We start from the raw sequence: 27,472 nt of genomic DNA on the forward strand, positions 1-27,472 counted from the left end.
ATATGCATTGATATATGTCTGCAAATTCTGGTTGCACCATTCGGACTTTAATTTTGGTTGCAAATTTTAAAATAGTTTTGATATGCTAATTAGGCATCAGCACCCGACCCGGAAATATAGAAAGACTGAACGGACGTCAAACAAGCATTATTACACATTAATAATGAGGAGCCACTCAACGGCTCCCCAGTATTAAGGTCAAACAAGTACTACTACACATTACATTAATGATGAGGAGCCACTCAACGGCTCCCCAGCATTAATACTGCGCATTAAAGGTGAAACGGAGAATCATTGCACTCAAGAATATAAAAGGACGCTCACACTTGTAGAGAAGGCACGCAACATTTCTAGACTAGAGCTCACTATTGTACTGGGCTCTGGGCATTGTACTGAACATTGTACTCAACACTAAGATTTTTTTTTGACAATGTTCTCAACACAAAGATTAATAATACTCAAAATATACTGGTAACATATTTACCGTCAAGTTTCAAAGTTTATTTCATCATTCTACTTTATTTTTTTTTATTTTTTTTAATATTCACTCTAATTTTGGTTGCACCATTCGGACAGCTCGCAGTCAATAGAAGAACAACATGCATGCATGCGATTTACGTACTTCAATTGGATGAGAGTATTAGATTCAGATGTGGAGAAATTGGCGGCGTAAAATGCTGGTATTGGTTCGGATTTGGGACGGAGGGAGCCCTCTCTCTCTCTTTCTCCTTTCCCTTCATTCTTCTCTAATGTGTCAGCAGCATCCCCTGTGAGTTTCTCAATGTAGGTTCCTTTATATTTATATGCAATGTAAATGTGTTCAGTTACCACAAAGATTGCATTTTTAATTGAAGGGCAATCTGTGTTTCTTCATTTTTTGGTTGTATTTATATAGGGCATCGATGATGTTTTTATTAGGATTTCTTTGCTCAGACTGCGTGATGATTTGTGTGGGTTTGGATTCAAATTTGTCAATGTTAGTTTCTGGGTGGATTTATTAGGTTAGTTTTATGATATGAGTGTCTTTAATTTCCCAATCTTGATATATTTGGCATTTAGGTATGAATTGAAAAAGGAAACTGAAGTTGAATTGGGGTTAAGGTTTAATTGAATTTGATTTGGATGTTACCCTTGAAGGGAACTTGTGTTGCTCTACTGATTTAGGCAAATCTTGAAGTTAGCATTATTATGCAGACATGGGGGAATGAGTTGTACTTTGAAGAGAATAGTAATGGTTCAATTGAATTGAGCTGATAACTTGAGGGATTAAGCTAAGGGAAATGACAAGAGGTAGAATTAGGGCAAGGATTCGCAAGAGCAATTTGTATACATTTGCATTTAACCGGTATCGAGCTGCAAAGCAAGAGGGGCCTCATCAATTAGGCCCTGGGTATTCAAGAATTGTCCACTGCAACCAACCCCAAGTTCATGAAGTGGAGCCTCTAAAGTATTGCTCAAATTACATAACCACAACTAAGTACAATTTCTTAACCTTCCTGCCTAAGGCCGTGTTTGAACAATTCAGGCGTGTTGCAAACTTGTACTTTCTCCTGGCTGCAATCCTGTCCCTCACGCCTGTTGCCCCGTTCTCTGCCATTAGTATGATAGCGCCTCTGGTCTTTGTTGTCGGGTTGAGTATGGCGAAGGAGGCCTTGGAGGACTGGCAACGGTTCCTCCAGGATATGAGTATCAATCTCCATAAAGCGTGTTACCACAAAGGGGATGGTGTTTTTGGTCATAAGCCATGGATGAAGATTCTGGTTGGAGATATTGTGAAGATTGAAAAGAATGAATTCTTCCCTGCAGATTTGCTTCTTTTATCGTCTAGTTATGAGGATGGAATCTGCTATGTAGAAACAATGAACTTAGATGGAGAGACCAACTTGAAGGCTAAAAGAGCCTTGGAGGTAACCTTACCATTAGAAGATAACATGACTTTTAAGGAATTCACCGCAACCATAAAATGTGAAGATCCGAATCCTAACCTCTACACTTTTGTGGGTAATCTTGAATATGCCCACCAGGTTTATCCTCTTGACCCTGGCCAGATTCTGCTTAGAGGTTCGAAGCTTCGGAATACAGATTATGTTTATGGAGTAACGATATTTACTGGTCATGACAGCAAAGTTATGCAGAACTCTACAAAATCTCCCTCGAAAAGGAGTTGCATCGAGAGAAAAATGGACAGTATTATTTACATACTTTTTACTGTCCTCGTGTTGATCTCATTGATTAGCTCGGTAGGTTTTGCTGTTAAGACAAAGTTTGAAATGCCAGAGTGGTGGTATTTGTACCCTCACGACAAAAACAATGTGCTTTATGATACCGAAAGGCCAGCATTGTCTGGGATTTTTCATCTCATCACTGCTCTTATATTGTATGGATATTTAATTCCCATTTCCCTCTACGTATCGATTGAACTTGTGAAAGTCATACAAGCATTGTTCATCAACAGCGACATGCATATGTATGATGAAGAGACCGGAACTCCTGCTCAAGCAAGGACATCGAATTTAAACGAGGAATTAGGACAGGTAGACACGATTTTGTCTGATAAGACGGGTACTTTGACTTGCAACCAAATGGATTTTCTCAAATGTTCGATTGCTGGAACTGCATATGGAAAGCGCGCTAGTGATGTAGAACTCGCAGCCCAAAAAAACTTGGCTATGGAACCTGACAGCTTAGACCCTGAAAGTAAACCTGATGGGAAAGTATACCGTGAATCTGAAATTGAGCTCGAGGCAGTCATTACTTTGAAAGATGAAAAAAGACCAAAAACCAGCAATAAAGGGGTTTAGCTTTGAGGATAGCCGTCTGATGGATGGCAATTGGTTAAATGAGCCAAATGCAGATGTCATCCTGCTTTTCTTCAGGATACTATCGCTTTGCCACACAGCCATTCCCGAACTAAATGAGACCGGAAGCTTAAATTATGAAGTAGAGTCACCAGATGAATGTGCATTTCTTGTTGCAGCTAGAGAATTTGGTTTTGAGTTTTATAATAGAACACAATCAACTATAAGTGTTCGCGAGAGATATCCTTCTTTTCGAGAGCCTGCTGAAAGGTGAAATTACTATTAGAGGAGTGGCTTGCATTACTTTCTAGAATTTAAGTTCTCTCTTATCGATCGGGCATCTTATTATCTCATCTTCTCCTCTTCTTTTTTTCGTTTTGAACTTCTAGGGCAGTCAAAGTTCTCAATCTTTTGGATTTCACAAGCAAAAGGAAGAGAATGTCAGTTATTGTCCAGGATGAGAGTGGACGGATTTTTCTCTTGTCCAAAGGAGCAGACAGGTATGGCTTTAACATACTATATACTGCTGAGACTATTTCTGAGAAATCTATTCATATGGTACCTTAATTCTGAACATCTTTTGATCACCGACTTTTTGGTGACATTTTACAGCATCATCTTTGACCTGATCTAGTATTTACCTGCATTTTACAGCATCATCTTTGACAGATTAGCGACACATGGGAAAAGGTTTTTGGAAGCTACTACAAAGCATTTGAATGATTACGGGGAAGCTGGGCTGCGTACACTTGTGCTTGCGTACAAGGAACTCCAAAAGGAAGAATATTATGCGTGGAATGAAGAGTTTACTAAAGCAAAAACTTCGATAGGAGCTAATAGGGAGGCAATGCTTGAACAGCTATCTGATATGATGGAAAGGAATCTAATTCTTGTTGGTGCTACTGCTGTGGAGGATAAACTGCAGAGTGGAGTATATATTTCATTTGTGTTGTATCGATTTCTTCGATTTAGTGTTCCTTTCTGACTTAGCTATTTGCGTTATTCCCATCAGGTGCCTCAATGCATAGATAAACTTGCACAAGCGGGCTTAAAGATCTGGGTTCTCACAGGCGATAAGATGGAAACTGCAATCAACATAGGGTGGGTCTCTGACCACACGAAAGAGTTTCAAAAACGTATGGTGACTTTGTCGTTGGATTCCAAATTATCGATTTAAATTTTGTTTTATGCAGATTTGCTTGTAGTTTGCTTCGACATGGCATGCATCAAATCTGTGTATCAGCAAACATGGATGGAACAGCCAACAATTCCAGAGAGGTATTATTTAACAAACGTGTCTGCAACTCTTCGGGAGAGGTTTTATACTTTGCTTTTTGTCACTCCAGGCCTTAAAGGAGAGTATTTCGATGCAAATCACAAATGGTTCTGAAATGGTCAAGCTGGAAAAGGACCCTCATGCTGCATTTGCATTGATCATTGATGGGAAAACTCTAAGTTATGCGTTGGAGGATGATATGAAGCAGAAATTTTTGAACTTAGCAGTTGATTGTGCATCTGTAATTTGTTGCCGAGTCTCTCCAAAGCAGAAGGCTCTGGTAATCTGTCTCGAATATTATTCTGATGATATTTTATGGTCTTTCCCTCTCTCAACCAGTCTAAATTTATTGGGTTGTACAGGTGACAAGGTTAGTAAAAGAGGGAACCGGAAAAACCACCTTAGCAATTGGTGATGGTGCAAATGATGTTGGAATGATTCAGGAAGCCGATATTGGTGTTGGAATCAGCGGGGCAGAAGGAATGCAGGTTGGTAATGCATCTATCACGTATTAAAATTGTTGTCAATAGATTATATACAATTCAATGTGGTTCAACAAAAACAGGATAAGGAGATTGACTGGAAAACTATGAAAACCGAGATTGTAATATGTTCTTTGCTGTGTATACCCTCATAGGTCTTTCTTTGCCTTGATTGCTCTGTAAATGGGCATTATGTAGCTATCAGTTTGTTGCAGGCTGTGATGGCTAGTGACTTCGCTATTGCAAAGTTCCAGTTTTTGGAGAGACTTCTTATTGTGCACGGTCATTGGTGCTACAAACGAATCGCTCAGATGGTAATGATTGTCCATATTAAAATCCATTTCAAGCTTTTCTTGCTTCTGAACTTGGATGCTTTTAACCACATTCAACATGATCATCTTCGTTCAACTGCAATTCTGTATACAGATTTGCTATTTCTTCTACAAAAACATCGCATTTGGCCTCACACTCCTTTACTACGAGGCTTTCACAGCCTTCTCGGGGCAATCAATCTACGATGACTGGTATATGATACTATTCAATGTGGTTCTTACTTCATTGCCGGTCATTTCCCTTGGAGTCTTTGAGCAGGATGTGTCTTCCGAGATCTGCTTACAGGTTAGTCCTCTAACAGTCTTTCCCTTAGACTTCAACCTTCAATCTGTCTGATTATCCTCATTGCCACATTCTGCAGTTCCCAGCGCTGTATCAGCAGGGCCCGAGAAACTTATTCTTCGACTGGTTCAAAATATTTAGTTGGATTGGCAACGGTTTCTACAATTCCTTCATCATCTTTTTCCTTAACCTCATCATTTTCTACGATCAAGCCTTCCGAGCTGGAGGCCAGACTGCAGACCAGACTGCTGTGGGCACCGTTATGTTCACTTGCGTCATCTGGGCAGTGAACTGCCAGATTGCACTCGCAATGAGCCATTTCACATTGATTCAATGCTTTCTCATCTGGGGCAGCATTGTGAGTTGGTACATTTTCCTTTTCGTATACGGTCTTTTGTCACCAGTTCATTCAGGCAATGCCTTCAGAATCCTCCCCGAGGCTCTAGCTCCTGCCCCGATCTTCTGGTGCACCACCCTCTTGGTAACAATTGCGTGTAACCTTCCATACCTTGGGCACGTAGCGTTCCAGAGATGTTTTAGCCCTATGGATCACCACATTATTCAAGAAATGAAGTACTACAGGAAAGACGTTAGAGATAGACGCATGTGGGGAAGGGAGAAGTTAAAGGCGAAAGAGAAGACAAAGGTTGGTTTCTCAGTTGCAGTAGATGATAAGATCAGGCAGATTAGGGCGCTCAAAGGGAGACTGCAGAAAAGGTATTACAAAATGGATAAACATCAAGAAATTCCATAAATATAACTGTGCATTAGAGGAGAAATTGAAATGAAATTCCAAAGATCACATAATTGTTCTTGCATTTCCACCACCAGTATCAGTATGTTTCTTGAGCATAAAATCCCATCACATCATCAATTTATAAAAAAACAATATGAAAAGGAGTTGCAGTAGTAGCCGTAGCAGTAGTAGTAGTTCAAAAGAAGAACACATAGATATGTGTGTGAGTGTGTGTTTACACACATATATGTATATATTGTATGTATGTGTGTGTGTGAATATGAAAGGATCACCACCAAGCAGATACAAGATGGTCTTTGATCCACCTGAAACTCTTTCTGAAAGAGCCCTTCATCTTCCCCTCCACAGCATAGGCCTTGTAACCCACAACTCTCTTCTTCCTCTGCACTTCTGCATCATTAAAGCTCCAACTTCTCGACCCGAAACCAGAAGATGATGATGACGAGGAGGAGGAGGAGGAAGAGGAAGAGACTCTGCTCTTGTTTCTCTTCATCTTCATTTCCTTATTATTATTATTGTTGTTGTGCTCCGTGAATGAAGCTGAAGAATAACAAGTAGCATGAGAAGTACTGTAACTTCTGAGACCTTTCATGCTTGTTGGAGGACCACAAATCTGCTTGCTTCCTTCTCTTGTTGAGTTAGATCTAAAATTCTCCATAAAGATTGGTTTTTTTGTTTCTTTCTTTTGGATTGGAGAGAGGGGAAAAGTGTTGATATTGGGATTGCTTTGTGGTGTGGACTGTGTTTTTATAGTCTGCTTAAAGTGGAGGCCTGCTGTTAATAATTTGAATTATAATGTCTTCTCTTTTTCATTGCTCATTAATGATGTGTTTGAATGAGTAAAGTGGAGGAAAGAAAATGGAAAGAAAATGGGAGTGAAAATAGGAGGGAAAGAAAATTAGAGAGAGAGAGAGAGAGAGAAAAAAAAAAAGAGGGAGAACTTAGAAGAAATGATGAGATTAGATTCTTGTAATTTTAGAAAGGAAAATATTTGATTTTCAAAAAAAAAAAAAAAAGAAAGGAAAATATTTTATAGGACGTAGAAATTATTCTCTCCCATGTTGTGGTAATTTCTTTTGAATCTAATTAAGATAAATTAAATGGAAATAAAAATTTTAATCATTTTTTTAGTACTAACTCTATTACTACATTGTAGTAGTCAGTCAATAAATTTCAAGAAATACTTGTCATGTTCACATTATCAATGTTAGAATTAAATATTTGTCAACATTCACATGCAAGTAGTGGGCCATAATATTGATGAATAGCTGCCAAAACGCAAAGGACTCAATGTGACATAACCATTGACTATGGTTTTATAATATTTCAAGCTAATAATCTTCGGTGCTATCATTTCAAATAGATACGAATATAAGAGACCTTACAAGTTACAATGAAGTCATTATTGTCTTACCAGTACACAGTTTAGGGCACTGATGGAGAAATGCTTAACTAATCATTGTTAACAGACTTAAATCTAAAGGCAAGCAATATAAATATATAATAAAAGCAAAGAGTCAAACAAGATTTTCCTCCCACTACTAATACAATAATGTTCATCATACTTACCAATTATATCTATTGCATCAGACTTGTATAGTAACATGAACATAGAATCCTAGTACACTTGTTTGTGTACCTGGCGTGCTAATTCAGATGAGAGCTGCATTATATTGTTGTACCAATTTAAAGGGCTGCACTTCAAAGACCAAAGACATGAGAGGAGATTAGAAATATTTTTAGGATTAGAATATGAAAACAAGAACAATCATAACAGTTTGGATGCTTTCAATTGCAGAGTCCGAGCATTATGGTCTGAACAGCTATTTATAGTTAAGTCAATTGTACAGGGGAAATTAGTTGGTGTCCTAGACGATACATGTTACAAGCAGAGCTTCATCTACAACCAGGGAACTGGAGACTCAAATAGTGCCTCCATACGTTAATTAGTTTTATGCACATTATCAACAAACAAACTTCTTACGTCCTCCTCCAAAGTAGTTAAGCCAATAGAATAACTTCACCCTCCATACCTGCAAGTTGTAAGCAAATGCTAATCCTTAAATAACATGGGGCAAAAAAAGTGTATTGATAGCATATTAGGAAAATAAAAAATAAAAAATCTTACATTGGTCATAGATCTCGGTCACAAACTGTAGCATTGACTCTGCAACTTCAGACAACTTTGACACCCTTTCTGCCTCTTTAACTGCTTCAGCTGCAAGAAAGGACTTGTTTTCTGCCTCAGCCATCCTATATGCAGCATACATTGCAGCATCTAGCAATGTTTTACTATACATGTTTAATTTAAGACTCTGGGTTGGCCAAGGTCTGACTTCTTTTTTCTTTGGTGATGGTGTCCTTGTTCCCACAGGAACATCTTTAATCATATAGTTGCATTTCTGGACCTGCATTATCAGGGTATTTGAGAGAATTTAACCAAACCATTTTTTTAAAGGTATTGAACCCTGGAACTGGCCCACACGTCTATAATTGCTTACCACTATGCCAATTCATAGAGTTAATAATCATGATAAAGTAAAAAATCACAAATTATTCCAAGAAAGCTTGCATTTCATAAGCTGATTGATGCATATGCAAATCACATGGTAACTGTTTTGCCTTTCATCTGGAGGTTGTGATTTAACAGCCAGGAAAATAAAGCAAACTAGCAAAGTCTGATAATAGCTCCAAATTTTTTTAGCTTAACCATATGCTAGTAGTTAAGGAATCATTATTGATATAAAGTACTAAAAAATTGTTTCTTAAACTTCACAAACAAAATTTAACAGTCAGCCAAATCAACAGCATAGGTTTGCTTTGATAAACTTTCAACTAATGAATCAAAACATACTGTAAGTTGTAACCACAAACCCAAATAGAACTATGCACTGAAAATTATAAAATATGATGATCAACAATCTCATCTCCTAACATGCCAATCTCTTAGGATAAGATATTCATATACCTTTTCAACTTTCCCTTGCAATACAAGTCTTCTCATCTTTGAACTCAATAACCTTCTAAAATTGGGTGGCACTTCATACCTTTGCTGCATTAGGGAGCAAAGCGCTTAGCTAATGAAAATCTTTCAGTCAAACTAAAACAGACAGATTAGAGAAAAGAAAAACACAATGGCATAGAGACACCAGCATCCATCAAACACCAATACTGATAATTAAAGACTCTAATTGCATGGACCCCACCCTAGTTTTTCCACTTGAATGTGAACATCACAATTCTAAAACAGGCTAATTAACTGCTAGTGCTCTCAAAAGTATTCAACCCCTTGTGCAGCTTCAACCCCTTGTGCAGCCACATCAATTGAGCTTGTATTTCACCCTGTACAAGAGTACCATTCTTACCTAAGTCCTAAACACTACTAGTTCAAGTTTTTAAAAACAATACTAATAATAATGAAAAAGGATTTAAAAAAACCAACAACAAAAGTAAATCAAAGAAAATAACAGCATCCACAGAAGCATACTAATTAATCCAGATTAATTAAGATGAAACACTTTTTGAGCTCATATGGGTAGTTAAGCAAGAATGTAGCATCGAACTGGAGATTTAAAAACCGACTTATTTAAAAATAAAAATTAAAAAAGAAGGAGATTTAAAACAACAAAACTAAATGCAACAAACCTCAATGAATCCTGCAATGGCACCAATATCAGATCCATTTGGATCTTTGATGGATGAAAGTGCTTCAAAAATCATCTCACTGTACCTGCAAATATGGCAGACATTTGATCTCCGTCAGAACCACTTAAAATGTGCAAGATTTTTTATCCTTTATTTCCTAGACCTCTGTCTATGTCTTTCAGTATTTTACTTTTCCAGTTTGTCATTAGAGTGAAATCAAATGAATTTTTTCCTCCTTCAGTGGGAGTGGGTAAGGAGGTTTATTTGACGACACATAGTTTCCATAAGAATGTCCATCCATTTTAGATATGTTGATGCCGGTTTGCCAAACCCCTCCACAGTGATGAGTGATGACACAAAAAATGTCTTAGTAGTAAAGGGGAGAGCAAGGAGTGACACACCGTGGGACATTTCTGTTCTCCTGTGAGCTCTTACATGGATCAAAAATGGCATCATTCTCAGCACCAGTAGTAGTTGCTCTACCACGACTAGCCCTAGATTTTTCTCCACTGCCCTGTGCAGCAACATTACCATTCAAATTCCGCCATTTGTCCTGGACAAAAGAACCAAAGAACCAAAGAAAGAGGGATTACATACAAATATTATGCTGATCCAACTAAATAACACATATCATAAGTTAGTAGAGCAATTACCAGAGTTTATAGTAATTTAACTGCAAATTTCTCAAATAGAAGAAAAAAACTTCAAACTTTTACTGTGTAAAAAAGAAACATTCTTATATCAAAATAATATAGATACTGAGGTTTCATAAGAAGCTCACTGGATTCCAATCTCTACATTTGGTCACTTTTCATTATCAGAATAGAAGGGTGACAGTACATTTTTCCAGTTTTCCCCATCAAACCCTGGCTTAAAGTAGCCATCATTAGGGAAGCAAAACCCTTCACCATTTTCCATTTCCAAATCCTTCTCCTAATTTCTTATCAAAAATAGCAAATTTCAAAGCCATAGCCACATAAGGCATACGCCTTGAAGCACGCACCTCTCTGCAGACTCCGCTCATAAACCAGAGTCAACTGGAAGTAGGACGCCATAAAAATGGCACGAGCTTTGAATTTATAAGTTAATCGAGCTCAATCACATTGTTACACTCGGGAGAATCATCGCATTGAAGTCACAATTTAGTGATTTATACTAAACCTAAGCGGGGAAAACAATAGAATGTGATTCCAGGAAAGAGGTGGGAGGAGAGAGAGACCTTGAGATCGATGTTAGAGCGAGAAGTGAGGGAGTGACCGAATTCTGGATCTCTGAGGATGTTCTTCCACTTTCCGGTGCCGTGCTTGGCCACTCCGGCTTTTAGGGCTTTCTCTTCCTCCGACGTCCACTTCTGCTTTTGGTTCCCCATCACTATCCTCTCTCGCTCTCTCTCAAACACACGCAACTAGGTTTGCAGAATGCTAGCGAAACAGAGATTACAGTCTTTCAATCTACATTTAATCGAGACTTAGATAAACCACGTTTCAACTCTAAATACTCCGTATTCCTTATTGGTTCGAATGTCTGAAATTTTCGAGGACGATGAAGAGCCACCTTAAGGTCGCTGGGACCACGAAGTAGCTTTGAAAAAGAAAATTAGGAATAGACTATAGACCTAACGCTAGAAAAAAGAGTAGCAAAAATGGCTAAAGTTCACGCAAAGCTCATGCAATTCGCCATTAATGGAGGATAAATACAAATCGGTGGAAAATTCATCACGCGAAATGCGAAGATGGACCTTCACAAAATGTGTTGTGTCTAATTTATTATGGAACTAATATATATATATTATAATTAATATAAATGTAACTTAAAAACCCTCAATCAGAGCTTTTTAATAAAAATATACTAGTATGTTATACATTAATTTTATTTGTAAAAAAAATATAATTTTACATTTAAAAATTTAGAAATAGAATTATTAATTGAGTCATTTCCAATTTTAGTCCACTTCATTAATTTTTGCCACATTGCAGCCAGTTTTATTTAGTTCTTGCCACTTCTAGTCCACCGTTAAATTTTTGTCAAATAACCGTCCAAAACAGGAGTATTTCGGTCTTTTCATGCTTTGATCATCTCCTTAACCATTTGCAGTAGTTTCCATTCACATTTTCATCTAATGAAGAGGTCCGGCGAAAGCCATGGCTTTGTAATGTGGCTCACCTGGTTTTCACTAGACCTTTTCATTAGATGAAAATGTGTAAGAAAACCACTGCAAAGGGTCAAGGAGATGACCAAAGCATGAAAAGATCAAAAATATCTCTGTTTAGGACGGCCATTTGACGAAAATTTTAACGTGTGGTAAGGACTAAATAAGACTGGCTGCAATGTGGCAAAAATTAATAAAGTGGACTAAAATTGACAATGCCCCAATAACAATAGGACCAAAAATAGAAATGACTCTTATTAATTTATTAAAATTTAGAAATAGAATTATTAATTTATTAAAAAAATCTTATGGAGACAAAAGATTCTCCATGGCTGGCCGAAGATGAAGAGTCGACTGAATTTGCATTCGATAGCTTAATTGCAATTGCAATTTAGTGTATAGCCTATTTGACCCTTATTTCTATTTTCTTTCCTTGAACAACTCCAGGTTTTGCTTTAATTCTTGTCTTAGTCCTCTCATTTCCTCCTCTATTTCTCCCTATAATGTCAATCAAGTATCTTGACTAATCAAACAAAACAGTTTGCTTTTGAACACATTATGAACTAATTAAACTGGATAATGATGTTATATCCCCTTCATTGTCTATATTTATAAACAAACTTCTCAGAACTTCAAAAAAAAGTAAATCAAGTATCATCCAAAACAATTTTATTTCCAACATATTATGAACAGATAGGTCTGGATAGAGATTGTTTCCCCTTTATTTTCTATATATTCACAAGCACACTTCTCTGACTTATAATGTAAATCAAGTATCTTGACTACAACAGTTGATAGGACTGATTGGCCTGGATACTGATTTTTATCCCCTTCCTTAATAAGCAAACTTCCCAGAACTCACCAAAGCTTGGGGGTAGACGAAGTGACTAGAAGCGTCTGAGTGTGGATAGGACGCATCAGAGATGAAACTTGCCGACGCCAAAAGTTCACACAAGTCAGTAGCACAATAAGAGAAGGTATCTGCAGCCTGGAATTGGAGATTTGAATGGTTGATTTGGTTCGGAGGTGAAGGCCTCATGTCATTGGCATGACCCCCGAGCTTGCTCGGTTGGTTAGGAAAGGGAGTTTTCTCTGATGATGAAGCATTCGGCATAACATAGCTGCTAGAGTAGTTTGGATGCAGGGGTGAAGGGCTACTCCTATTAAGAAGACTGCTGCTCCTCTCTCTGCTGCCTCCATCGAGGAACTCAGGTCTTGCAGGACGCCTTGGAACACCCTGCCTATAAATTGTTCATTACATTCGTTATTTGGGAAGGCAAGCAAGAGGAGTTATACGAATATAGAATATCATTCGATGAGAGGATGATGAAATTTTCTTACTTGGTAAGATCCTCTGAATATGGGGCATTGGGTAAAGGATTTGCCAGAGAAGATGGCTTATGGCATCCGGGCAGTGGTGGTCGATTGGCTAATTTAACAACTTGAACTTTCACCCTTGATACAGCATAGATTGTGCAGAAATCTGGGACTGATTTTGCCAAACTGCTTGGGATATCAAGGTGCTTGAATGCTCTATCAGAGATTGAAGCTCAAGAATCATCAAAACTCATGTTGGATCATCAGCACATCATAACATGTCTAATAACATTCCATATACCTTACTATAGCATTCCGGTTTGCAGCGCCAAGAACAATGGAGCAAATGGCATTCCCATTGACATACTCAGCAAGTGCACTTGTAATATCAGAGCAAATCAGAACCACCTCCTTTGCTCGCACCTGAAACACTCAGACTAGTTTATCAGCAGAAACATCAATCTTCCTTATTTGCTTGAACTCTTATATCAAGCAACACAATTATTCCATGGAGTAAAACCAGTAGAAATTGAAAACACTACTCTGTATTACAAATAAGCTTACACCCTTTCGAGCACACATTCCACGGTAAGGGAGGAAAAATTGTGTCATGAATTGGTGGAATTCATTGTCTTTCTGTAAAGCGCCATCCTCCATGATCTTTTCTTTGAGGGCATCCTCTATGATCAATAATCAATTAATAGAATTAACGCAACAAACTAGGGGCTGGCTAACCAGAATCCTAAATCAATTCCCATTTCAATCCGAATGGAAGATGGACAAAATTTTTCTCAGTAACAATTCATCGAACACCTTGGATGAGCAAAATGAAGGCGAGAGATACCTACGGTTTTGCAATTTGGTATGGACATGGACAAGGACGATTTCTCGGATTCCGGGGGGGAGATTGTCGAGGGTCCATTTAACGGCGTGTTGACTGTTCCTGTCTTTATCAATGGCCACCGTTGTGGCGAATCTAGCCTCCTGCGAACTTTTATGTAACATGTCGATCTCGGATGTCAATTTTCTACGTTTGGATTTCGTGCTCTGGATATCCAACAGGAGCGTGCGCCCCCACCTTGATCGACGATGTCCCCAAACAATCAGAATGGCCGTGCTAAATTCATAAATTCACGATGAAAAGGAGTTCCCTGAGATTTTTAAATAAACAATAAATTTGTTGTTCAAGCCAGTCATTACATGGCATATTTACGAAAACTTGAGATAAGAAGCCGAAACAGAAATGTAAGAATGTTAATTAAAAAGAAAAATTGAGAAACAACGCACATGCTCGCGTAAATATATTTAAGGGGAAATTATATTCGCCATCTTCACGTCACCGCCCGGAGATATATTTAGGGGAAACGGCCGGCGGTAAGCACCGGCATCGACGTATAGTTTCCAGACAAACAGCATCTGGAACGATGGTGCTTAAAAAGGCATAGACAGAACGATGAACAGAAGAAATCCGAGAAAGCGGGAAGAAATCGTTATGATGATGAAAAATTAAAATAGATTGGCTTATCCCATTCAGGCCCAAACTAATTGAGTATTCTTCAATTAGAGTATTTTGGAGTTTGAAATTGCGTGTTAATTAGTGATGGGTGTTGGACTTGGAGCGAAGGATATTGGGCCTAAGAGTAACTTCATTAGTGAGGTTGTTTTTTCAAAGTTATTTGTGGGTTATAACATCCACTTCATTAGTAAAGTTTTTTTTTTTTTTTTTCAAGTTTTTCGTGGGTCACAACATTCACTTTATTAATCATTATCTCACTCAATCTCAAAAACTTAGTTCCCATTAATTTTAAGTTTTTTTTTTCTAAATTTTTTGTGGATCCAAATAAACATACTCATTATCTCACTCAATCTCAAATAATCATATCTACATTTAAGTGATTTTCCGTGGTCAATAAAAAATGGTTTCTGTTAACCACATTTTTCAGAGGTTGCTAAACATCAAAAGTTCGAAAAATGATTTCCGGAAATCATTTTCCGGGTTACCAAACACACCCTTAATTGAAACGATACCATTATCTCACTCAATCTCAAGTAAAAATCTTAAAATCATGTCGCAATTATTTCTTTAGTAAAACTAACACAATTACAACCAAAATCAAAACACACTTTCTCTTTAAATCTTTATTCTCTTTCAATTTCTTCGGTTGCAATTCACTTCCAATTATTTCACATAGAACATGTATTTCACTCATCAAGTCACTCCTCATTGTTGTAACCAATTTCTTCAATTCCTCAATTCCAGATGCATTCTCATTTTCTTTTCAAAAAAAAAAAAAAAAACGCACCCAAAACCCTCCTGATAAAATTTAAAACAAATTTTCTATCGGTCCAAAATTTACGACAACGTAAAGACATAAATTTTCACACCAACAAATATAATCGCACACCGAAATCCACCTTCCATCTTTGACAGCCATAAAATTTCCTCACAGAATCTCATGTTGTACAAATTGGAGCTTTCAATCCACACCAACATTATATTAAATGCTCATAATCCAAGTTGTTTCACACACTTGATGAAACCAAAAGACTATGACATTATACAGCTGATGAAGATTTCGCTATGTCGACAAAGCCCAAGTCAGAAACTTTCGCACAGTTGATAAAGCTCACGCCACCAGCAATGCATATTGTGAAGAATGAACGAAGAATAGATTGAAGAAAATGACGAATATGCAAAAAACTGATTTGGTTTGGGTTAGGGTTTGCTTGGTTTAATAAGTCAACACAATTTTTTTTTTAGTAGTAAATTCCAAGTCACCACAAACTTTTATTTTAATTAAATTACATGTCACCAATATGGATTGACAACCGAAAATAAATCTAAAAATAATAATTCAACAATTTTAGAAAGTTAGTGATAGAGTAAATACGCGGATACCGGCAAGAAATGCTCTTTATTAATGAATAGACGGGTACAAGGTGTTTATACCTTAGGGTAGCTCGATTACTCCCGACGGTGGGTCAAATGTTCCCGGTCTACTTGACTATTATATAGAAAACAACCAAAAGTCCTGATTACGACATTAAATGTGGTATATATAAACTATCAAGGGACAGGTACCGGGTCAGCGGATGACGGTCGCGTGGCGGGCATGCACCAATCCAAAAGTAGGTCCCGTACTCGAAAATCATGTGTCGCGAGGTCAAAGGATTTGGACCTCAAGGAGGAAGATGCCCAAGGATAGCAGGACACCGCGCCAGTCCGGGCTTTGGGGTATTGACCGGGATTGACCTTCAACCGGCTATGCTATTGCTCGAGAGTCGGTTAGACAGGTCCAGTGATAGAAGATCGATAACTTGAAATAGATCGGGTAATATACTGAGAGTGGGAAATAATCCCTATTAATAAGTGTACCTAATTACATTTTATTTTAGATGAAGAGGTAAATTGAACACTACTGCGGAAATAAATGAGCTTATTTGACCTTCTTCAAAAATTTCCTTGGTGAACTATGGGTCAAAGTAGGAATAGGTATGGCTCATGCCAAAAGATTACGACAGACCACACGGAATTCAGGCTCTCTTGTGGATAGCTCTAAGACGTCAGCTCGTGACAGTCACAGTAGGTTTCTTGTCGCTCTCATCCAAACGCGCTCTCTCTCAATTGCACTCCACTCTCCGTCCACCCACTACCGTTCCCCGAACTCCGGCACCACCATCTCTCTCTATATATACACCCATACCACACACAAATATACTCTCTGTCACACCGGACCTTAAATCACTCTTGCGAATCCCAACTTTCCGGTGACGTTCACTGGTTGCCGGTTTGAATCACCGTCCTCCGCCACTACGATGATCGTTTTTCCGATAAGGACGGCGGAGATATGCTAGATCCTTTTGCTGTTACTCACTTCCGATCCAAAATATGGCTTCGCAAGCGCAAAAGATCGTCGCTGAGGGAACTCTGAGAAGCTTAGATATACAATCTCTGTTGTACAGTTTGTGATTGTGCGTTTAGATTTTTGCGTTTGACTGTTTAGGTTAAATACTTTCATGTGTACTGCATATGAAGGTGAGGTTAGGAGTGAAGGACTGAACAATTTCAAACTGGGGAATGAGAGTTTGGAAGGTTTAGAATTGGAGGAGATGAATTTGAGTGCGGCGGCGGATGAAGAATCGCCTCACCAAATTCGCCTTCCGGTTCCGGAGGAGATTGACTGGGAAATGCTAGACAAATCTAGGTTTTTCTTCCTCGGCGCCGCCTTATTCTCGGGCGTTTCGGCGGCGCTTTACCCCGTTGTGGTGCTGAAGACGCGGCAGCAAGTGTCGGAATCTCGTCTCTCGTGTATAACCACCGCGATTTCCATCGTGAAACACGAGGGTCCTCGCGGGCTGTACCGAGGATTCGGGACTTCTTTGATGGGCACTATCCCTGCCAGAGCGCTATACATGGCTGCCCTAGAGATTACCAAGAGCAATCTAGGCACCGCCACGGTTAGCCTGGGGTTACCGGACCACACAGCAGCCGCCGTAGCCAATGCCGCGGCTGGGCTGAGCGCCGCCGTGGCGGCGCAGCTGGTGTGGACCCCAGTAGACGTGGTGAGCCAGCGCCTGATGATTCAAGGCGGGTCACGGAAATATGTGAATGGAATCCATGCTTTCAGCAAAATTCTCAGCACGGATGGGCCGAGAGGATTGTACAGAGGATTTGGGATTTCAATCCTCACATATGCTCCCTCAAACGCGGTTTGGTGGGCATCCTACTCTGTTGCACAGAGGCTTGTTTGGAGCAGCTATGGCTGTTACTTCCACAAGAGAGACAACAACAATGGCGATGGCGGGAGGATCGGGTGTGACACCAAGACGGTTATGGCGGTTCAGGGGTTGAGTGCCGCCATGGCCGGGGGCATATCAGCGTTCATTACAATGCCGCTGGATACAATTAAGACGAGGCTGCAGGTTCTCGATGGCGGGCCTAGCGTAGGACAAACACTGAGGAATCTAGTTAGGGAGGGCGGGTGGAGAGCTTGTTACAGAGGCTTGGGTCCAAGGTGGGCATCAATGTCCATGTCTGCCACCACCATGATCACCACCTATGAATTCTTGAAAAGGCTTTCCACAAAGAATCAAGACTGTTGATTGTAAATTGTTTCACCTGTTATACATAGAGATGTATATATTCTCTGCTTCTCTGTCTCTGTCTTATGCTCTGAAGAAATATAAGTAAACTTTCTTTCTGCTTTTGGTTTCCTTTTTATTTTAAGATGATAAATTTCTCAGAATGATTAAGATAATGTTGGAATACAACACCAAAGATAATATCTGATATAATTCAAAGATATGAAGAGTCGGATTCTGGAGAAATAAAATGTTCAAAGTTAATAAGCACGCCGGTCTAAAGTTTGGTTTCTCGGCAGGAGTAAGTAACACAACATATTTCTACCTCAGGGACGGATTCTCTTGTTGCTGCAAGCGGGGCACTTGTACTGCTTCATGTGCTCAGCTTTGGCAGGGGTGACTTTCACGCACCTGCCATGGAACCACCTTTCGCATTTGTCACAGCCAATCCAGAATTCATCCAATCCACCGTGCTTCCCACAAGCACCGCACAAGGTGTTACCATGCTCCTCTTCATCGTAGTATTCCTCCTCTTCATAGTGGGGGTTCACATTCAAGGCCCTTGCATGAGATTCAGCTGCTCGCTGTTTTTGGCACAAACAAGGCGAAAGGAATGATCAGTCAACAAGAAAATGGCATTCTGTCAGGATTTCTAGTGAGAATGCACACAACCATTGATATCAACCTTTCAAATATGTGATCTTAGATCTTAATACGGAAATGGCCAAGTAGTCTACCTATACTGGCAATACCTCAATCACCACTGCAGGAGTGCAGGATACATAATGTTTGCATTATGATCAAATTACCAAAATGACACGAAAAGTTAATGCTTACCAATTTGGAGCTTGACTTCATCTTGCTGCCACCATGATTTGTGATTACAGATTTCTCGCTATGTTGTTTCTTTGGAGCACCAGCACCAGCACCAGTCACAATCTCAAATACTGTAGGCAGATCATTTATCATGTTGAACAGAATCTTCCTGCATATGCAATAAAATGATTTCAAGATGCTTGAATACTGCTAAAATTAACTTAGTAACTTTTGAATAAAGAAATTTCCAATGAACACAACCATCAATGGATAGAGAGTTATTCAACTAGAAAAAAAAAATGAATCTTAGACACCAATGTTCTGTCCTCTTGGAACCCATTTGGAATGAGAATATAAAATGGCAATAACCTTCCTACGTTTGACATCATACTAATTTCTAGGTCTCAACACGACAAGTGATGTCTCTGAATCTAGACCAGCAAGCACTGAATGCACAAATAACAAACATTATGGACGAATTTATGGAATGAAATTCTAAAATCAGCTTCATCTAAGTACAAAAGCAGCAAGGCCTCTGCAACTGGGCAATTGCAGTATCCGAGACTATTCAGACTAACTTCACGAAAAGAATAGACTAAATCCAAAGGCATCAATTAAAACAAAGGTATAGATTTCAGAGATGATTAAACAAGTGGAAATAAACAAATCAATGGAAGGCTGGCAGACCATGAAATATAAAGCAAGCAAGAAAAATGCACACCAGACATAAAATTCCATAGGCCATACCAATAATTCTTGATATTTCTGAAGGCATACAGATTATTCAGCAGATAATACAATTTTATATATTGTTTATTCATTTATAATTATACTCACCTTTCATCTCGATCAAATCCAAATCTAGCAGCAAAGTAGAAAGCAACAGAAAGCAACCACCCTTCACTGTGGGCAGCAACCAAAGCCAACCAGTCCTTCGCCGGCATCCCATCTCTGGCAAAGTTGATACCCAGAGTAGGCTCTGGGAGCTCAGGAGGCACATCTTCAGCAGGTAAAGTCACCTCCCACTGCCCATTGGGATATGCAAACAAGCAAAAGTTCTCTCTGTCTGTACAGCAAGAAATATGTAAATTCCACCAATTATTAATTCCAAGAGATTAAAGGTGCTATGCCAAGCATGGTAATTTATACTGCACACAAAGATTTGAGAAACAGCTCACATGGAAGTATAATGTTGACATTCCCTGAAATGAAGAAAATTGGAATAACACCTGCGGTGCTAACAACAATCATATATGGACTATGGACCATTCCCTAATCCCTAGCTTTAATGTAAATGTTCATTAACAATGTCCTTAACCTTTCCAAAACATTCCAATTCCAACCAAACGCCATAAACAAAAGCTATAAGGATTTAAAAAGGATTCCGCTGTTAAACAAAAAAGAAGAAGAAGAAAAAAATAAAAACTGATCTGTATAAATTACGATTACAAATGAATGCATGCATAAAATTCCATACAACGGAGAATGTACGAACTAAAAGAATGTGAGATAAACATAAAATAAGATAATTCTTCACCTGGATCACACCGCTTATAAAATTCCTCGACGTCTGGAACACAAAAACAAAAATTCAAAGCCAAATTAAAATCGTTACATGAAAAAACTTTGAAAGAGATAAAAAAGAGGATAAAGATCAAGGAAAAAAAAGAAACAAAACAAACCAGTTGTAAGAGCTTGAATTATGCCGGTTCGGCGACCCTCGTAATCCCCATAGACCTCCTCGATAGTGCAACGATTGTAGGGCCCGCCATCTCCTCCCTCCATTGTTGCAGCTACACTGAACTTCTTGACAGAATCAGAAAAAAAAAAAAACAAAAAAGTTCTACGAGAAAGAAGACAGAGACTACAAGAAACGGGGATGAATAGGAACGGGGCGAGATTTATGCCTGAATGAAGTTCCAGGGTTTAAGTAGTAGATTTCAGAGATTCAATTTTGGTTTGTTAAATTAAATTGATATAATCAAATTCTATTTTTGGAAAATTATTGATTGGTTTTTATTTTTAAAAATATCTAGATTAATTTCACAAAATAATAAAATTCAATAAAATGTATACAGAGTGTGATTATCAAAGATAATTAAAAATAAAAAGTGTTGCAAAACTCGTCTAATTGACAAGTTGGGAGCTCCTAGGCTAAAAGCATAAAGTAATAATCGTTTATATTTAATCGGTTGGCCGCGCGTGACCGACTTGTGTGTGATTTGGCTTTGTTTTGATCAAAACTACATCACCTAGGAGCTCCTAAGCCAAGACACACAAAGTAATAGTCGTTTGTATTTAATCGGCCAATCGATAACTGAGCAATTGTTCCAAGTGCTTACTAAGGCAATTTTTCTTAAAACTTTGTTTCGCTAAAACTGATGTAGTTTTGAGCAAAACAAAGCTAAATCACTGAGGCAAGCAACACACAACTGAAAAAAAAAAATCAAAATCAAAAGCCCTAAATCGCCAAGTAAAACAGAGAAATGTATAAACCTGTGCAAGTTGCGTGCACCACTAGGGGAGCCTCATCCAAAACACCCATAGTTGATCGTTGATCGTCGCACCGTTGTTCAAACAATCGCAACCTCCTCATTAACGGACGGGAACCATCGCTGATGCTGATACAGAACAGCTTGTCATTGTCTAGTCGTCGACTCGCGCTCACCATCGCTGCTAACAAACACTTTAAAAAATTAAGAAATATATATAGACTTGTCTGTATATATTTTCAAGAAATCAATGATGGAGTTAATTATTCCAATGAGTATTACGAGCTGTTTGGTATAAAAGAAAGAATTATGAGGGAAAATGTTTATAATTCATTAGAAGGAATTACAACAAAAGAATTAAAACAAAAGGAGTGGTATAAAATACATTTGCAAATTACAATCTTGTAAATCAAATTTCAAAATTTGCAAGATTACAAAAGGAAAAGTAAAGAAAAGAAAAAGAAACAACACGATTTCCTAAATACGGAGTAACAACTAACAAGTGCCACATAGATTTGCACTCCATTATTTCCTTTTAATAAATGTGAATAGCCTTAAATTACTTAATAAATTTGAAATAATAATCTATTACGGTAATCTTTTTGAGATGCTACTTATATTATACGGAGTAGTAATTATATATTACAACCCCACGTGAATAGGGTAATTATACTTGGTGTGCATCATATGGAGTGTGGGCATGCATCATAATTGTGGCATTTTAACTATACTTTACATGTGATATATTAATTTGCTTAAATAATTATTTTTTTAAAATACAATTAGGTTTTTGTTTGCTATGATAATGGAGCTTAGGAAGGGTCTTCGTTTTGTGAGAGCCATCTAAATAATGTTGATGTGGAATTGGATTCATAAGGGCATCCTCAATACGCATAGTTTTTAATTATTTTTTGCATGCATGACTAAAAAAGAAACAAAAGTCTTTCCCTGCTGCTCAACTTCGGCTTCCACCATCAGCCTCCGGCTGGAGCTCTAATAGAGCTTTGAGCCGGCGGTTTTGGTCACCTTCCATGTTTGTTCTCGCTCTTCTTCTGCCCCGACCACCGTCGCAGTTCCGTCCGCCTCCGACCACCGCCACAGATCTTCTTCTTCCGTTTTCTCTCCCTTTGAATAAAATAATAGTAGGTAGGTATTGGGGTTTGTGTTGGTAGTCTTGAACTCCCAACCCTACTTTGACTTTACCCACTTTTTTTTTCTCTATTATTGTGTTTTCCTCTCGTTAGTTTCACGAGCATTTTTCCTCTCGTTACTTTCACGAGCTTTTCATTTTCATTAGCATAAATCGTTTAGTTTGGTTTCAACAAGTGTTGATCTTGTCCTGGGCGAGCAAAAAAGAATGATGCCGAAGACCCAGATTTTTGAAGAAGCTTTAAACTCCCTGAAGGAACATAGCTTCATAGTTATGAAACAGTTTGCGATTCAAGTTTTCTATAGCATAGTTAGAAAAGTTGTTTCTATGTCTGACTGTAAGGAATGGTTTACCATTTCATTGATAATTGATGTAAACGTTTTATGTTATGAATTAATGGAATAGNAAAAAAAAAAAAAAAGAAAACATGGGAGAGAGAATGAAAAGAAAGAAAAGAAAAAAAAGAAGAGAAATCATAGAACTAATGCACCCATCAAGCACATACAATGCACGTGTTTTCTAGATTGGTGAGAAAGTCTTTTTTTGGGATCCAAAAATTAAGTTGAATGGGGACGAAGAAGCAGAGGTAAAATAAAGTCCAGAAAATAAAGAGGATTTCAATGCATATATAATCCAACTAAAATGGGGCATTCTATTCAACCCTCTCATCCATAACCCCAAACTCATTCCTTATAGCTCTCAGTGTGGTTAGAGTTGCTTCTCTCTCTAGGAAAGGGTTCTCTCCCTTCTCTCTAGATTTCCACATCTTCCTTAGTCTCTTTTTTCTCTACAATTCAGTTTCCGACCAGAAAACCTCTGGTGTTCCAATGGATTATCCTTCAACCAGCAGAAAACTGGTTTGTTTTTGTGAGTTTTGGGTGTGTTTCTGAGGAAGGTTCTGAAGCTGTGTGCAACTCCGGCCAGCAAAGTTCGAACTGCTGTTCCGGAAATACAACAGGACGAAAACACCATCTACACACGTTCTTTTCCGAAAAACTTTGCAAAGGTCGTTGGCTTTGAGGACGGCTAGCAGAAGGCGCGGTGGGTATTTTGGACAGCGGACAGTCGCAGAGGTCCCTGGGCCTGAGGACGACGACTTCTCAAGGTAAAGATACCACCTCTTCTGGCTGAGTCTAGCACGACCATTTTTTCTGTTGTTGGTGGACTGTGTTCTGCCATTTCCGGCAAAGTTCTATCAGCTGAGTCATAGCACGGCTGATTTTCTTGCTGGTCCGGCCAACCATCGGAAGGCCGAACAGTGGACTGATTTCGAAGTGTGGGGCTTGCTCCATACTTTCTCCTGTAACTTTTCCGACAAGGTTATTTTCCGGCGGCCGGATTTTTTTTCCCCCTAAAAATTTGAATCTGAAATTTTTCAAATTTCAAATTTCAAGTTCAAGAGGGAAAGTTGACAGCCTTTGCCTGTATTTTATTGTTGTGGGGCAGTGAGTAGTTACTTTTCCTGTACAATCATCAGCTTTTGTTCCACTTTTGTATTCCATAATGAAAACAAAAGAGACATCATCTGAAGAGACTTGCTCTAGATCTCTGGGGTCCACAGACACATTCTCCACTGCATACCTGAATGAGAATGGAGGAGAATCAAGACAAGGGGCAGGAAAAAAAGACTTATGGTCTGATTTATTCAAGATAAACAAGGATACAGTTGGTGCATCAGCAGCACTAAAATATTTCCCACCGATTAATGGCTGTGCACAAATTGAATTGAATGAGATTCTGACCATAAAAGAACAGTGGGGATTTGCTCTTCTCGGCTGTTTTGTAGGAAGATTCCCAGGAATTCATGCAATCCAAACCTTGGTTAAGGAATGGAAGGTTGAATGCAAATTTTTCACCCGACCTAATGGTCATGTTCTTTTCCGTTTCCAATCAGAAGAGGACCGAAGTGCAATACTTAAAGATGGGCCTTATTTCTTGTTTGGGAAAAGACTCTTTCTTAAATCACTTCCAGAAAAGTTCAGGCTGGAAAATGAAGATTTTAGCATTTTACCTATATGGGTCAGATTTCCTTTTCTCCCCATTGAATGCTGGTCCCCTACAGCATTAGGAAAAATTGCCTCATGTATTGGCATTCCGATATGTGCGGATGAAAAGACTCGAGAGCAACGCATGGGCAGAGATGAATTTGCTAGGATTCTTATTGATGTTGATACATCAAAACGTGTTCCAGATTCTGTTGTGGTGAATATGCCAAATGGGGATTCTTTTAGGCAGAAAATCACCTTTGAACTCAATCCATGTTATTGCACCAAGTGCAAAAGCAATGATCACCTTATGGATGAATGCACCGGAAAAAAACCTTGGACTAAAAAGAGAAACAAAAAGGGCAAAGCTGCAAAATGGGTTGCAACCAAGGCATCAAGTCCGAAAAATTCCGTCAATAAGGGACAAGATTCACTAGGAGCTGCCTCGGAATATCATACTAATATCCAGGAGCCGTGTCCCCAAACAAATGACGCTCCTAATCCTTGCACCGATTTACCTTGCCAATCAATGCATCCCGAGCATTGTCCTGAGGCAATGGAAGCACTAGAGTCGTGCTCTGATTTACCATCTAATATCGATTCTATTCCAGAGATTGAGGATCAAAGGCCAGATAATGCCTCATCGGATGAGGCTGCAAAACAAACCGAAGAGGATACCCAATCCGTGACAGGTGAGGATAAGGAACGAGATGGTACTTCCTCTTTAGATGGGACTGAATCTTTAGATGCAGAACAAGTTGAACAACCAGATGATAGAAGCAAGCAACCCAATGCTCTAGATCCGAGTACTAGTGGGATGAGTACAAGGAGCAAGGCAAAAGCGAGACCAAAGACAAGTTTTAAAAATGCACTACTATCCCCTCCAAAAGACAAGGGTACAGCTGGAGGTAGCCGTGCTGGAAATCGTTTTGTTTCCCTGCCAGTGGGGGGTAAACCATTGGCCCGTGGCGGTGGTAGACGGCAACCCACCTCGGGTTCGAAATGATCCTCGCATTTTGGAACGTAAGAGGGCTTAATAAGGCTCTCAAAATGGGAAGGGTTGCCAAGTTTGTAAGGCAACATCATATTTCGTTTTTTGGACTTCTTGAAACCAAACTTCCACCCCATAAAGTGGATCTTTTATTTCAAACGCATTTTAGCAATTGGCATTGCTTTGTGGACTTCAATATTATTCAGAGAGGAAGGATCATTCTCGCTTGGAATCCCTCTAAAGTGGACTGTTCCGTCCTTGATGTGTCTCCACAGGTTATTCATTGTTCTCTTCGGTGTAAGATAACAAATAAGAACTTTTTGTGTTCTGCAGTTTATGGACTCTATTCCGTAGTGGAAAGAAGATTGTTATGGGAGAAACTCATCTCCTTTGGACCTCTTCAATCAGTTCCTTGGATGATTGGGGGAGACTTTAATGTGGTGAAAGACCCAGAAGAGAAGCGAGGAGGACAAATCCCGACAAGTTATATGACTAGAGATTTTGTGGAATGCTGTGCACACCTCAATCTCACCGATGCACCCAGTTCTGGTAATCTATTCACTTGGACAAATGGGCGGGTAAAAGCAGAATTGGATCGCATCCTCATTAACATCCCATGGCTTAATTCGGGCCTTGCTTGTTTTGTGGAATTCTTAAAGTTTGATTGCATTTCAGATCATTGCCCAATGGTTGTTAAGCTTTTTAACAATTCCGGTGGTGGGAATAGGCCGTTCAAATTCCTTAACATGTGGATCACTCACCCCAACTTTCAATCTATATTGGAGGAACGATGGGGCAGTATCGTTAGGGGATCCAAGCAATATATCCTTGCTATAAGATTGAAGGCATTCAAAAGGCCCCTTAGACAGTTGAACAAGTTGGAATTCGGACACATCTCTGAAAAGGCCAAGAGAGCAAATGAGGAATTCCAAGCTTTCATCCAGAATTTTGAAGTTGAATCTGCCCGAGATGAGGATCGTGAAAGACTCAAGAGTCTAAGGGAGCATGCTTGTTTTTTGGCTGAGGCAGAACGTTTATATTTCTGTCAAAAGCTAAAAACCAAACACTTACTTCATGCCGACAAAGGTTCCAAGTATTTTCATGACTTGATTCGTAAGAAACATCGGGACGGGGCAATCAATTTTGTTCTTGATCATAATGGTGAGCCAACGACATCAATTGACCAAGTTGGTGCCCTATTTGTCAATCATTTCCAGCAGCTGTTTGGACAGGCAAGGGACCGTAGAAGCTGTGACCGGGATTTCTTCCTAAATGGACCGAGTTTAAATAATGATCATCATTCTTCACTTGAGGCACCTATTTCAGAAACGGAAATCAAAGAGGCCTTATTTGATATTAATGATGAAAAATCACCAGGGCCAGATGGATATTCATCAGCGTTTTTCAAGAAAAATTGGAGATTTCTCAAGGAAGAAATAATCGGTGCCGTCATGGAATTCTTCAGAACTGGCATTCTGCTCAAGCAATTGAATCATACAGTTGTTGCATTGATTCCCAAGAAGTTACAAGCCCAATTTGTAGGGGATTTTAGACCAATCTCTTGCTGCAATGTTTTCTATAAAATCATTGCGAAAATCCTTGCAAAGAGATTGAGTGATGTGTTACCATCTATCATTGATCCAGCTCAAGGGGCCTTTGTTGGAGGAAGAAATATGTCAGACAACATTTTCCTTGCACAAGAATTAATTCGTGGCTACTCTAGGAAGAGGATTTCCCCAAGATGCATGATTAAAGTTGATCTCAAAAAGGCATATGACACCATTGATTGGGATTTCATTAAGGAGGCGTTGGAGGGTCTTTGCTTTCCAACAAAATTCATTGATTGGATCATGGAATGTGTAAGCTCAACATCATTCTCAATTTCAGTTAATGGCTGCCTTTATGGACATTTTGATG

The 27,472-nt window shown here is 38.9% G+C and overlaps 4 protein-coding genes and 1 pseudogene across 5 annotated transcripts; 2 read left to right on the forward strand and 3 right to left on the reverse strand.

The window, feature by feature from the left end:
- Positions 1–1,280: 1,280 nt before the first annotated feature.
- Positions 1,281–6,636, forward strand: LOC116022109 (annotated as a pseudogene).
- A 1,017-nt stretch (positions 6,637–7,653) lies between these two features.
- Positions 7,654–11,302, reverse strand: LOC116021893 (telomere repeat-binding factor 4-like). Its single transcript, XM_031262408.1, has 6 exons — positions 10,793–11,302; positions 9,975–10,126; positions 9,574–9,658; positions 8,897–8,980; positions 8,057–8,336; positions 7,654–7,961 (listed from the first exon to the last, which is right to left on the reverse strand). Exons 1-6 carry the CDS (start codon positions 10,940–10,942, stop codon positions 7,930–7,932), a joined length of 783 nt encoding a protein of 260 aa, XP_031118268.1. The 5' UTR covers positions 10,943–11,302; the 3' UTR covers positions 7,654–7,929.
- A 1,063-nt stretch (positions 11,303–12,365) lies between these two features.
- On the reverse strand, positions 12,366–14,557 carry LOC116021897. 2 transcript variants are annotated; one of them, XM_031262416.1, is made up of 6 exons: positions 14,327–14,557; positions 13,884–14,190; positions 13,604–13,719; positions 13,341–13,462; positions 13,064–13,255; positions 12,366–12,963 (listed from the first exon to the last, which is right to left on the reverse strand). In XM_031262416.1, the coding sequence occupies exons 2-6, from the start codon at positions 13,909–13,911 to the stop codon at positions 12,558–12,560; spliced, it is 864 nt and encodes a 287-aa protein (XP_031118276.1). In that variant the 5' UTR covers positions 13,912–14,190; positions 14,327–14,557; the 3' UTR covers positions 12,366–12,557. The 2 variants fall into 2 exon arrangements, with proteins under 2 accessions (XP_031118276.1, XP_031118275.1); XM_031262415.1 differs by having other exon boundaries at positions 13,888–14,190; positions 14,327–14,552.
- Positions 14,558–16,513: 1,956 nt separating this feature from the next.
- On the forward strand, positions 16,514–18,244 carry LOC116022772 (solute carrier family 25 member 44-like). Its single transcript, XM_031263638.1, has one exon. It carries the CDS (start codon positions 17,057–17,059, stop codon positions 18,140–18,142), a length of 1,086 nt encoding a protein of 361 aa, XP_031119498.1. The 5' UTR covers positions 16,514–17,056; the 3' UTR covers positions 18,143–18,244.
- Positions 18,245–18,299: 55 nt separating this feature from the next.
- On the reverse strand, positions 18,300–20,823 carry LOC116022773 (PHD finger protein ALFIN-LIKE 3-like). Its single transcript, XM_031263639.1, has 5 exons — positions 20,620–20,823; positions 20,475–20,507; positions 19,775–20,003; positions 18,959–19,106; positions 18,300–18,705 (listed from the first exon to the last, which is right to left on the reverse strand). The coding sequence occupies exons 1-5, from the start codon at positions 20,720–20,722 to the stop codon at positions 18,448–18,450; spliced, it is 771 nt and encodes a 256-aa protein (XP_031119499.1). The 5' UTR covers positions 20,723–20,823; the 3' UTR covers positions 18,300–18,447.
- Between the last annotated feature and the right edge of the window lie 6,649 nt (positions 20,824–27,472).

The sequence above is a fragment of the Ipomoea triloba genome, chromosome 6 (genome assembly GCF_003576645.1).
Source record: "Ipomoea triloba cultivar NCNSP0323 chromosome 6, ASM357664v1".
NCBI classification, from domain to species: domain Eukaryota; kingdom Viridiplantae; phylum Streptophyta; class Magnoliopsida; order Solanales; family Convolvulaceae; genus Ipomoea; species Ipomoea triloba.